The 13,218-nt window shown below is 41.2% G+C and overlaps 1 protein-coding gene across 4 annotated transcripts in view; it reads right to left on the minus strand.

Annotated features, from left to right (window-relative positions):
* ccndbp1 (cyclin D-type binding-protein 1) overlaps nt 1-9,836 on the minus strand; it is an 84,320-nt gene extending 74,484 nt beyond the window's left edge. For all 4 annotated transcript variants that reach the window (XM_077013699.1, XM_077013696.1, XM_077013697.1 and 1 more), the window contains exons 1-5: nt 9,542-9,836; nt 4,681-4,740; nt 4,478-4,557; nt 4,290-4,371; nt 3,720-3,816 (exon numbers count right to left, since the gene is read on the minus strand). In XM_077013699.1, the coding sequence (XP_076869814.1) occupies nt 3,720-3,816; nt 4,290-4,371; nt 4,478-4,557; nt 4,681-4,740; nt 9,542-9,626 (404 nt within the window). In that variant the 5' untranslated portion in view covers nt 9,627-9,836. The remainder of the gene's footprint in view (nt 1-3,719; nt 3,817-4,289; nt 4,372-4,477; nt 4,558-4,680; nt 4,741-9,541) is intronic.
* Nucleotides 9,837-13,218: the final 3,382 nt, after the last annotated feature.

Here is a 13,218-nt window from a genome sequence, read left to right on the forward strand (position 1 = left end):
TTGGAGCACAGCCTCAAAATGGTTTAAAACCCACTTATCAACAGTTCCAACTAATGCCAACTAGCGGCATGTGACCGAAGCATGAACTGTATTTTGTTTACAAAAGGCACGTGAGTCGGATCAGATTCAGAAGTTTTGTTCGGGCTTTGAGACAAGATTTTCTCCAAATTTTGCGTCAAAGTCAGAATATGTCTGAGGCGGTCGAGTTCCGGGGTTCTAATGTATACTGTTTTTGATCAATGTCCTTTAAAAGAGACTTTTGACTAAAACACTGAAGGACCTCTGCCTGAAATCCTGTTTCACTGAAAACATTGTGGACATCACAACATTTAAAAATATTTATACATATCTTACTAATGTACGCTACAGTTACTCACCCGGGACCTCATGTACAAAGACTTGCATGGATTTCTTACTGAAACCTGGCATACGGACAAATCCAGAAAATGGAGAAAAAAAAACGGATGTATCAAACTGTGCGTACGCCGGAATCCACACACATTTCTTTTGTACATCCCAATCAACCTGGAATAGAGCGCACATGAGAGAGTGGCTAACTCCTCCTGTGACATGCCCCCCCTATAAATATGCAAATTCATTTAACTCATTAGCCCTTTACCGGAGGAGTTTCCTCTCTGATCTATCACAAAACATGTCTAAACGGGGAAATAAGAGGAACTTCACCGAATGTGAAGTGGAGACGCTCCTGACTGAGGTAGAGACGCGGAAAAAATGTTTGTTTGGCACGCTGTCCTCGGGCATTATGGCAAAGCGCAAAAGGTCTGAGTGGGACAGCGTGTGTGAAGCTTTAAATGTTGTGGGGTCAGAACAACGCACACTGGCAGAATTATATAATGCACCTAAAAATATCAGTGATGCGCTCACTAGCATCAGCGACTCAATAAAATAATTGGTTAAAATTTGAATGCAGTCTGTTACCTTTTTTATATTATAGCTATGATTTGTTGCCTTGCTTGTATGGCACCTGGGTTAGGCTACGCATTAATTTGTCCTGGCTCTGGGTCCGCTGGTTGCTCCCCCACCTTTAAAAATGGCACGGCATACCTGTGCGCAACACTGTGCAGAACCCCACATGCCCTTACCATCCAACACACAGGATACAGGAGCATCCCCCAGTCCTGTCCAGGCAGTGCCACCGGCTTTTCAGCTGCCCAATCGCCCTCTCCACGACTGACCGGGTGTGCGAATAGAGAGAATTGTATCTCCACTCCCGGTCAGTCTTTGGATCGCAAAGGGGGGTCATCAGTCACGTCTTGAACGTGTACCCGCTGTCTCCCAAGTAATTCTTTGCTTACCAAGAAGCCACCCATCATGCAGTCTGCCAGCTTGTAATCTTATCCCAACCATGCTGTTTGTAATGATGTATGAATCATGGGTTGATCCAGGCCAACGTGCCACTACATTAGTTTATGTACCGGGCTGCCAGTTCTCTTTGAAACGAGCCAGTTGCCAGGAAGCTGAGCGTTGTCAGTACCTGTAAAGTAACTGGCAATGCGCGACTCCTCACCGTTTCTCTCTCCAAAACTGGACCCAACTCAGCACAAGAGGACAGCTCTTGGAAATATGAAATGGCTTATAAGGCAGTCATCATCATGGGCCAAAAAATCATAATGGTCACGGAAAAAAACGCTCTCTGCGAATTCGGCCATTAGCGATATCTTCCAGTAATGCCAACGCTGCCATGTCCCAAGAACTCCAGCGCAACATTTAATGCATGTTTATATAATCTCGTGGAAACATGTTGAATGATTACTTCAGTAAGGCAATGAAATTGTCTGATTAATTTACTTTATTTGTTGTAATTTCATTGCATCACCTCCAAGCAGGGTTCATACACTTTTTTGACAACTAATTTCCATGACTTTTCCATGACTTTTCCATGACTTTCAGACAAATTTCAATGACTGTACATTCTCTAAACATATGTGTAGACACGAAAAATAAGAAAAAATCCAGGCTAAAATTCCACAGTATATCATCAATTAATGAAAAGACACATGGTTTAATTGAAAAAATAAACATTTACCGTATTTTCAATATCAATATAAGCCGCATCTAAGTTTTTTTTAATGGAAAATGTTGTAGCTATAAGCCGTATCCGGGCTAAAAGCCGGTGAGTTCCCTTTTACCGACGGGTCTGGTTAACGACGGACGGAGTTACGACCGACTTTTCTTAATTTCGCGCGGTGCGTGGAGGTGCAGTGGCAGCTCTGTGGAGTGTTGTGGAGTGTAGTGGAGTGGAGTGTTGTGTTGTGTAGTGTTGTGTACGATAAGCTGAAGCAGCGCAGCCTCCACCGCAGCCCATCTCGGCAACGCGGTCGCTCTTTCTCACGCTGTACGCACGAGAACATTGTTAGTTTTTTTCTATTCTGTGTTTACGATCAAGGCGTGTCTAAATCTAGGTTCGCGCTTAACGACAAAAACTGCTTTGCGTCGGACTTTTCAGTCTCTAACCCCAACGTTAACCAGTTGGTTAACCACACAGTGCACATTTTGCATGCCCCGTGTCCTTGTCTTTCTCAAGCCATAGCTTGTATTTGTCCAACTGAAGCAGCCATAGTTGAATCGGCATTTACCAGCATTACGCTGATTTACACGTCATCAAAGTACAATCTACAGCTCCGCTTGGAGTCCAACGCTAACGCAGTGAACTAACCTGTGAAGTTACGTTAGTGGTCCGCACAAAGAAAAAACATGGCTATATTATATATGTTTATTTTTTCTTCCGGTTATCGGAACGACATATATTTATTGTGTCAAGCAAATTTCCATGACTTTTCCAAAACATTTGAGTATTTTTAGTTTTTCCAAAACTTATCCAGGCCTGGAAATTGCTATTTTCAAATTCCATAACTTTTCCAGGTTTTTCATGACCGTACGAACCCTGTCCAAAGTGTCGCTAAATGACGAAAACACATTAGAAACATGCGTACGCCTGAAGTGAAAGTGTCGTGGGGGTACGCACTTTCTCACGTTCAAATCACATTTAGTACGTCTGACCGTTTGCGTGAAACATGAAACATAGCACACACAATGTTTTTGTACATACGCACCATTCGTACATGAGGCCCCTGGAATCTTATTAAAAGATAAAAGTATATATAAAAGTAAAACTGCACACAATGTAAATCCTGATGCCGGGGTTGGATGTGCCATTGCCACAAGAGGACGTGCTGATGCTAGCTCCTACCTGAGGCTCACGGGGAACAAGAAACTTAACTATTACTGTAGAACTGTAGAACCACCCTGCGCACCACGGACTTGTGCCAACAGGCTGTCCAATGGAGGATGGGTTCCTATTTAAGTCTTGGTCCTCCCGAGTTTTCTTCCTAATCCCCACCATCATGGAGTCATGCATTTTTTCCTCGCCACTGTCACCTTTGGCTTGCTCATTAGGATCTGGACCCATATGATTGTAAAGCTGCTTTGTGACAACATGTGTTTTAAAAAGCACTATATTAATAAATTTGACTTTGACTAAATCCAAAATAATAATGCTAATGCTGAAATATGGATAATATCAATCAATCAATCAATCAATCAAATTTTATTTATATAGCGCTTTTTACAACAGTTGTTGTCACAAAGCAGCTTTACAAGTGCCGAGTCCTAGCCCCCAGTGAGCAAGCCAAGGGCGACAGTGGCAAGGAAAAACTCCCTAATAATACACATTAAGAGAAAAGCAAGGCCACAAATACCTCTCTAAAGGAGAGGAGAGTAGTATATCCAGCAGCTGTACCATCCCATCCAAAACTTGCACTGTTGCTTCTCTGATTAGTTTACGTAACGTAATACCTATAGAAACCAAGAAAGTCAGTTAAATCACTAGCCTACACAAAACCAAAAACAATACAATGCTGAGTCCAACATTTTTGCAAACCATTATTTAAAATGTCAAATATAAAGAACCATAATTTTCCTATTTGGCCATGTTTTAAATCTTCAGTGTACTTGAATATTTATTATAATGTGTCTTGGTGAATACTAACATTGTGGCACTCTGTCAGTTGTTCTTCATGCAACATGTAGAAGGTCAGTCATTATGAATTGGTAGTAAATGGGTAATGGTAATACTGTGGTAAAGATTACACTTATCCATAGGCTAAATGTTAATTCCCCAGTTGTCACAAAATAAGCCAGTAATTGCAGTGATATAATGTCAGGTCCTGCAGCACCACCATGTCACAAGAAATAAAACTCAATAATGATGAAAGACAAGGAAACTGGATCTGCAACATACCAAGTGAAGATGGATGAAAACCACTTACCATGACTCTTTGGAAACCAGTAATATATGGTGGATAGTGCCAATACACTTTTCTCAATGGACTCAGCCAGCCTTGCAGAGTTCTATGAGAATAGACACACATTATGAAACTCAATTAAGAAACTGGGCCTGTACCTTCTGCACAGACTTAAGAAAATTTGTAACTATTATGTCAACATTTTGACTCACATGCTCTGAAGGAAGTGGTGGTTTGGAGAAGGCTAGACTAAGTTTGGTTGCTTCTTGTGAGGTGGCCTTCACTGCCTCAGCTGTGGAGTAGAAGTAAAAAAATGCATTAATTGAAAAAAATTCTATGAAAAGAATATTTAACACTGTCAAGTACACTAAAAATAAAGGTACATATAAGGACGTTGAACATGAAACCACTCAACTCAGTATCTCCCAAAAGTTTTCCAAGTTAAAGTCACCATTAGATTCATTTGATTCTCCACCTAAAGAGACAACAAAAAGATTGTGATTAGATTAGATTAGATTGTGCAGGTTACATTATTCTAACTCTTTTGACATGATCTATTCATATCTTTGCAAACACCGCTATGATCTTACATAAGACAATACATTCAAAAACAATATGGAGCATACTTTCATATTTAAACTGTGCACATTTAAATAAATTATTTAGTCTACATGTCAAACAAGACAAACAAACAAACTATAGACAAACAAAGTCTGAGGTCAAGTTAAATTTTCAGTTGGTTTTGTCTACTGCTCCTACTCCTACAGTTTGTGTACTAAACATTAGGGGCTAATTACAAGTATTGTATGTCAACCCTGCATTGTTCAATGGCTTTACAATCTCTGAAATACAGTCTACAAGGAAGCTGGCCTATAGAGATGACAATTTAAACTGCCATCTCTAAAACAGCTGATGTGCAACATAAATAAATACACTAGGGGTGTGATGAGATCTTATGTCACGAGATCTCGCGAGACGTAACTCCGCGAGATTTGTGATCCAGCAAGCAGCCAGAATGACGTCGGAAAATACAGGTATTACTATTTAAGATGCCCCACCACTTTCAAATTGTTTGTTTGGCAGCATTTTGGGTTCCCAGCGGAAATGATAAATGGCAAGAGAGTGACTGATAAGACACGGGCCATATGCAAACATTGTATGAAAATAATGCTGTACACCACGACAAGCACAATGCAGAGACATTTACAGCACCATCACAGCTCAGTACTCAAATCAACATATCTCACTTGAACAGAGGTAGCAGGGACAGAACGGCACGCTTTAGCAAGTTGAGACAGCAAAGGATATCGGGAGCAGTGTGGGGATGCTAATATGCTAATATGTGGACATGTTAATAGTCTTAAAAATGAACATGTCAGTGTAGTTGCAGCAAATTCATTAACATACTTGATCAGGCTCTGTTTGCACTATTTGCACTCTGTATTGACAGAGAAGAACTTTTTGTTTTGCACATAATACAGTGAGTCCGCACTTACCGACGGGTCTGGTTAACGACAGATCAGAATTACGACTGACTTTTTATTTTTTTTCGCGCGGTACGCGGAGCAGTGGCAGCACAGTGGAGTGTTGTGGGGTGTAGTGGAGTGTTGTGTACGATAAGCTGAGGCACCGCAGCCCCCGCAGCCCATCTTGGTAACGCAATCGCTCTTTCTCACGCTGTACGCATGTGAACATTGTTCGTTTTTTTCTATACTATATTTACGATAAAAGCGTATCTAAATCTAGGGTCACGCTTAACGATGAAAACTGCTTTATGACGAATTTTTCAGAGTCACTGTAATATTGTTTGCACTTGAAAAATGGAGAAATATTTAATCTTATTTATTTTATTTTAACTTTTATGAAACTTTATTTAAATTTCAATTTGTAGAGGAAGAAGTTTATTAAAAGTTCCTGCTTACATAATGCATGTTAGGAGTTATAATAAAACATTTCAAAATGCATGTGTAACTCAGTTAAATAAGTCTGTTGTCCAGTCATATAATTTGTCATTTTAGTCTTAAAATCTCGTCTCGTCTCGTTGAACCCAATATCGTGTGTCGTCTCGTGAGCTGAGTGTCTCGTCACACTCCTAAAATACACACAACTAAACAAAGACAAACATCACACCACTAGCACTTGCAGCATTGAGGAAGGGCATAGCTGATGTCATGTGATATTCCATCGACATGAAAAAGCAAGATTCACCGGAAGAGGCGATATTCCTGCACCCAATATTTTTGTTCATCAGCCCACAGGCTGTTTGTTTTTATGTTTTTGGAAAGTTCAGGGGGGTATTCCAGAAAGCAGGTTAAGTGTCTAACTCAGGGTATGTTAGGCCTAACTCTGAGTTCACTAAAACCCGGAGTTTTCTGTTCCAGCAAGTGGGTTAAAACAAATTCTGTGTCAGTTGCTATAGCAACTTTCGCTCTGAAGCTAACCTGCTTGCTGGCAGGTTTACTTAAACCTAAACCCAAGTTACAAACACGTCATCATGACGTGTCCTTTCCTCGAGAATCCTGTAGATATTGAAGCTCAGTTTATTAGCTGAGCTCTTCATCAGGAATGCGTTATAAAACCCTGAATACACATAGACCTACTATCATTTTCAGATGATTTTTTAAATGAATTTTTCCTGTAAATAAATATATTTAAGAATATATATTAAGAATAAGATAGTTATGTACAGCCATACCACTTTATACTATATTCTTATACTTCATTTTTATCTGATGCCATGTGCATTTCACACCACTCGGATTAGACCTGGAATTAGTAAGTGTTCAAAATAATTTAATAAGTCCATAATAAATCTTGCATGAACGCGCTTCTGTCTGGGTCAACCTACTCAGAGTTGAGCTACCCTGATTACTTTAACTCCGATCTGCCGTTTTGGAACCGAAAACTCTGAGTATGTCAGATCGGGGTAAGACAACTCAGAGTTCAGAGTTTGTTAAACCCGCTTTCTGGGATACCCCCCGGTACATCTTCAGCCTGTATATAAACACCTTGTACATAGAAAACCAGCTGTCATTCACATTGTGAAGAAATGGACTTTTGAAAAGGAGGAGGCACTTTGTAATCCTTATGAAGAGGACACAGACATTCTAACACACTGCAGATTACTCATTAGGCAGTCATGGCCTGGTGGTAGGGAACTGGTCTTGTGACCGGAGGGTCGTGGGTTCGACTCCCAGACCTGAGGCCATGACTGAGGTGCCCTTGAGCAAGCCACCTAACCCCAACTGCTCCCCGGGCGCTGGGCTAGGGCTGCCCACCACCCTGGGCATGTGTGATCCACAGCCCCCTAGTAATCCCTAGTGTGTGTGTGTTCTAACTGCACAGATGGGTTAAAAGCAGAGGACAAATTTTGATTGTGGTGAAAAAATCACAATTTACAAAATATAGCACATTTTTTCATTACAGATTAAATAGCTGAAAATGTTTTTGATATTTTGGTGGCATCATTCAAATTCTATGGAATGATCTACTGAGGTGGTAGCATCTCAACCACAGACAGAAACTATCTGGGAAAAATCATTAAGGCCATCTCTGTCCTGCATGGTCTCTTTGACCCAGTGTAGGTGGTCGGAGAAAGGAGTTTGTTAGCTAAATTAATATCTCTCGTGGAGAATGAATCCCACTCCATGTATTGTATGAGACTCAAGTAGCACTGGGCAGCTCTTTCAGTGAGCAAATGCTTTATCCCAAATACAAAAAGAAGTGGCAAATTTGAGCTCTGTCATTTTAACTCTATCCCTGATGTTTTAGTACTATCACAAATTTGACCTTCTTAGGCCTTGTAGTCTTATTTTGGACAATGTGATTTGAAAACAAACAATTGCCCTACCATACATGTACAGCATCTTGCAAAAAATACATCATGTAGTGGCAAAGCATTATAGCAGAGGTTTGATAGTTGTATATGAATGAGCGGGTGGCTTACTGGAGTTTGGTGAAAATACTCAGATGTGTGTAATAAATTATTCCTCATTGGTAGAGTGCTGAATGTGCGGTACAGTGAGCAAAATAGAGCCTGTCATTGCAGACCCGGTCACTAGGATAAATTAAACATGTGGCACAGAGTGAACTCTGAACTGATCCTAGCCTGTTACATAGTTGATGCTATATGGTGACTTTAAATATATGTATATTCATATAAGGATCATTAACTCCCAATGTAGTGATTAAGTGTGCTGTTCTGTATGTGAAGGGACCCCAAAACAAGTAACAATGTCACGAGTTTTATTATTTCAAGACATTTGTCACTGCAGTCACTAAATTCTGGGGAACTTGTACTACGTTGACTTTGCAACACTTTGCCTACCAATTTCCTACAAATTTCATACTTGTCCCATCCCACAGATATTTGTGGGTTCCATCTTTGGCTTATTTTGAGTAACCACTGTCTAAGTTAAAGGTTGAACTTAAATATTGACCCAGGCTAACACTGATACAAACAAAATATGAAAATAAGAAACCAACTGAATCAATTATTGTCTATAATCTGCTTAATACAAAATAACAACCAAGAGTCCTTTTAAAATGAGAATTAGTATGTTCACATTCATTGTCTTTACAAACTGAGACATAGAAGAATACAGCCCCTGCATTTTCCGATTCATCCTGGATCCCAACAGCAGACAAAGGATGACTTTTCAAAATCGACTGGGCATTTTCTACTTCATATTATCGTCACATTCCTCGGCGTGAGAGGAAAAGCTCGTTCTCTTCATTATAGTAAGGCAGATGTATAAGCTTTTTTACACGTCGTGTAATGTTACACGCACTGAAAGACACTGCTGCAACTTCACATGTAAACCTATTAAAGGTTACATGTTATCAGCCCAACTCTCTCTCTCCACATGTTATCAGCCCAATTCTTTCTCTCCACATGTTATCAGCCCAATTCTCTCTCTCCACATGTCATCAGCCCAATTCTCTCTCTCCACATGAGCCCAACTCTCTCCACATGTTATCAGCCCAATTCTCTATCGACCAACTCCACATGGACACACCGCCTCACCCACGTAATGGTTACCATGGGCAACATGGTTACCCTTAGCACATCTGATTACTGTGGCTATCCGCAATTTCCCATAAACATAAACTCTAAGTAACTAGCTAGGTTAGGTCAGTTATCTTAGCTGTTTGTATCAAGTTGGTTAATCTCTAAACCCAAGGCGATAAACGCATGGCTAACGGATGACTCGCGACACACTCTTACACTGGACGTTGTCCGAGTAGCGACAGCTAGCTCAGTTAGCATCACTCACCCTTCAGCCGCTCTCCAATACATTTGATCGCATTAGACAGGTTTCGTAAAGGATACAAAACGTCTGCGCACGAATCAGTACTCATGATAACTTTATCACAAGAAACTAGAAGTAATTATCAAGAGATTAAACTGTAGTATTCGCAGAACTGAAATATTTGGCTTATTTTCCGTGGAACGTGCGACAAGGAAAAAAATGAAAGCGCGCGTTGCGTCATAAAAAGGAAAGCCACGCCCCTCGTGGGTGAAAAAGTCTCGCAAGGCTTTAAAAAGATAATATTTAAGAGAATATTGTTATGTACATGGGTACATATATCTGGTGCTTTTCGTTATCCGTGTGTTCAGTGTCTTGGGCGGAGTTGTGTCGCGGGGAGCAAAGATCCAGAATGCGGAAACGGAGGCGGAAGAAAGCGTCTATAAAAGTCGCCCCTGTTGCGGCGTGGAGGTTCTGTGATTTGTTTGACTCGTTTGCCGCCTGTCTTTCTATATGTCTGTGTTGTTTATGAACTCAGTCAATAAACGTTGTAATGACAATGAACTTGTGTTCCGCTTTATTAGACAACCATATCTCCCCATGTGTCTTTTCTTCTTCTTATGCCTATATCTGACCTTCTATTTACTACCTCGAGTTTTGTATGGTGTGTGTCCACGTCACCAGAGCCGGTGTTACACCGAATTCTGCGACCGTCGAATTTTGTGACCGCAGAGGGCGCTATTTCGCAGTTTCAGTTAGTTTCAGTTCACAGGCACGAGCGCTTTACGAATGCTGCGTAAGCTACGCCGACGCGCTTTCTTTTCTCGTTTTGCTGCTGTCCACGAGCCAAAATATGAGAGATGCGTGTATTTACATTTTATGTCGTCTGTTAACAAGAATGTTTCATTACAACATTTTTACACGTGACGACAGGAGTAAAGTCAGCCAATACATACGCCTGACAATAGCAAACTTTTCATAAGTAAGTTATGTAAGCTGCTGTCATTTGGACCTCATTCCGAATGGTAATTATACACTTCTGAATAAAATGTTTAAATATAGTCTACTAAACGTTTTTGCTATCACTGTTTTCTGTTATTGTGGAGTCACAGTGGGTGATGTGTTTCCATGGTAGATGTGACAGATGTACCTTGGCATGGGGTCACCAGTTCTTAATGTGACCCCACTGAATTTCCACCTATAATCATTTTGAAAACAGCCATGTCTTTCCTGGTGACCTACCATCCCTTCACCTTAATTAGACAGAAAAAAAAATTATGAATGGAATGGACAAGTGCACTTTGGAATAGGGGTCACCGATTCTGACGGCTGCTGTCTAAATATGTGACTGCTGTCCATCTCCATACAAACTAGTTAAAACCCAACCAAATGTTTTCAGGTGACTTACCATCCCTACACCTGTTAGCCAAAGAAAAACATTCATGAATGGAGTGGACAGACTGACCGTGGCATAGGAGTCACCCATTCTGACAGCTGCCAACTGGATCTGTGACTTTAATGTATCTTCAAAAAATATTAAAAGATCGTTTTAAAAACGTTTTAGTAGACTATATTTAAACATTTTATTCAGAAGTGTATAATTACCATTCGGAATGAGGTCCAAATGACAGCAGCTTACATAACTTATGAAAAGTTTGCTATTGTCAGGCGTATGTATTGGCTGACTTTACTCCTGTCGTCACGTGTAAAAATGTTGTAATGAAACATTCTTGTTAACAGACGACATAAAATGTAAATACACGCATCTCTCATATTTTGGCTCGTGGACAGCAGCAAAACGAGAAAAGAAAGCGCGTCGGCGTAGCTTACGCAGCATTCGTAAAGCGCTCGTGCCTGTGAACTGAAACTAACTGAAACTGCGAAATAGCGCCCTCTGCGGTCACAAAATTCGACGGTCGCAGAATTCGGTGTAACACCGGCCCTGACCAATGTGGTGCCCTAGGCGAGATTTTGGTTGGTGCCCCCTGCATCATCAATCATCGGGTTGATTGTATCAGTATTAAAGAAACAAATAAAAAGCAAATGAATTATAAATATTACTGTATAACAAGAAATAAATATAGGCCTATAGGTGTTGCACAAAAAATATTTAAAAAGTATTTTACATAAAGTAGTGCAGAGAACAACTTTTAAATAATTTTATAATAATTTAAAAAAATAAAGAACAACTACCACCAGTGCAAATCAGTGCAATTTGCCTATGTAGCGGATAAGAATAAAAGAAAATTACTTTTCTGTTTCCTATTTCACATAAAATCCTTCCTCATTTATCTTTGTTATTTTAGTAAGTGTTTCTTGTATTTATTTTATATACAGATTTTTTTTGACAATTTTGTGTTACTATTCTTGAGTATTAGGCTTCCTGCCGACGCTGCTTCCTGCCGACGCTGTTGCGGAGCGAATTTTGAAATTGTTTTCTAAAGTATAATAATCTATTTACGTGCTAATCTTTTACTTTTTGCCTTCCTTGATAAATTTTATAGGTTTTATTCCGGCTGCTGACCAACTTTCTGCCTTCACAAAGCAGCGAGCGTAAGTTTGTATAAATCGGCTAGACACGGTAAGTGTTTTGATTCATTCATGGCTGGTGTCGGTTTGTTTCCTTGTTCGGAGTGTGGCATGTTTAGTCTAGACCCTTTCGCCACTGATAGTAATAGTGATAGTATCTGTGAGAGGTGCAAACTAGTTAATTCTCTCGTGGCGAAAGTGGAAAGTTTAGAGCGCCGCGTCCACTCATTATTGAGGGATAGAGAGACAGGGTCTGTAGTAGGTGTGGACGCGCCAGGGAGAACTAGCGCCTCCGCGACTCCGGCAATAGAGCCCTCACAGCGGGGCGAATGGGTGACGTCTCGGTGGCGTAGTCGGAGAGCGAGGGCTGCAGCTACCGCTAACGCCAGCGCTAGCCCACCAGAGCACCACTCCCCGGTTCACGTGTCCAACAGGTTTGCCCCGCTCAGTGCTACACCCGCTGAGGAGCCTGTCCCACAGACTCTGGTGATAGGAGACTCTATAGTCCGACACATGAAAGTCGCTATTCCTGTAGGGGCACCAGCGGTTACAGTCAGCTGTTTACCGGGAGCCAGAGCGCCGGACATTAGTGGCAACCTTAGACTGTTAGCCCATAGGAGATTCTCTAGGATAGTTATACATGTAGGGGCCAACGATATACGTCTGCGGCAGTCAGAGGTGACTAAGGCTAATGTTAAAGAGGTGGTTAAATTAGCCCAGACGATGTCCGATGCCGTAATCTGCTCTGGCCCCATCCCAATGCGGCGCGGTGATGAGCAGTACAGCAGGCTCACGTCGCTAAACCGCTGGATGTCCAAGTGGTGCTCCGAAAATCAAGTGGGCTTTATTGATAATTGGAAAGAGTTCGAGGGCAAGCCTGGTCTTTTAGGCAGGGACGGTGTCCACTCCACCCGGGATGGCGCCGCCTTGTTATCCTGCAGCATAGCCCGTAGTCTGTTAGTTAGTGGGCAGTGTAGTACTAGGAGCTGCTGACTAACCAGAGTCGTGACCAGGCCACAGACTAACGGGTTAAACCTGTCTGCAAGCTGCTTAGAGGCGTCACCAAGATCCCATAGGATTGAGACTGTGTCTGTGCCCCGGGTTAACCTAAATCATAAGAAAATAGTCCGCCCTAAGTTTTTAACTAATATTCAGACTTCACACCCAATTATTAC

The sequence above is a fragment of the Brachyhypopomus gauderio genome, chromosome 8, assembly GCF_052324685.1.
Source record: "Brachyhypopomus gauderio isolate BG-103 chromosome 8, BGAUD_0.2, whole genome shotgun sequence".
Lineage (NCBI taxonomy): Eukaryota > Metazoa > Chordata > Actinopteri > Gymnotiformes > Hypopomidae > Brachyhypopomus > Brachyhypopomus gauderio.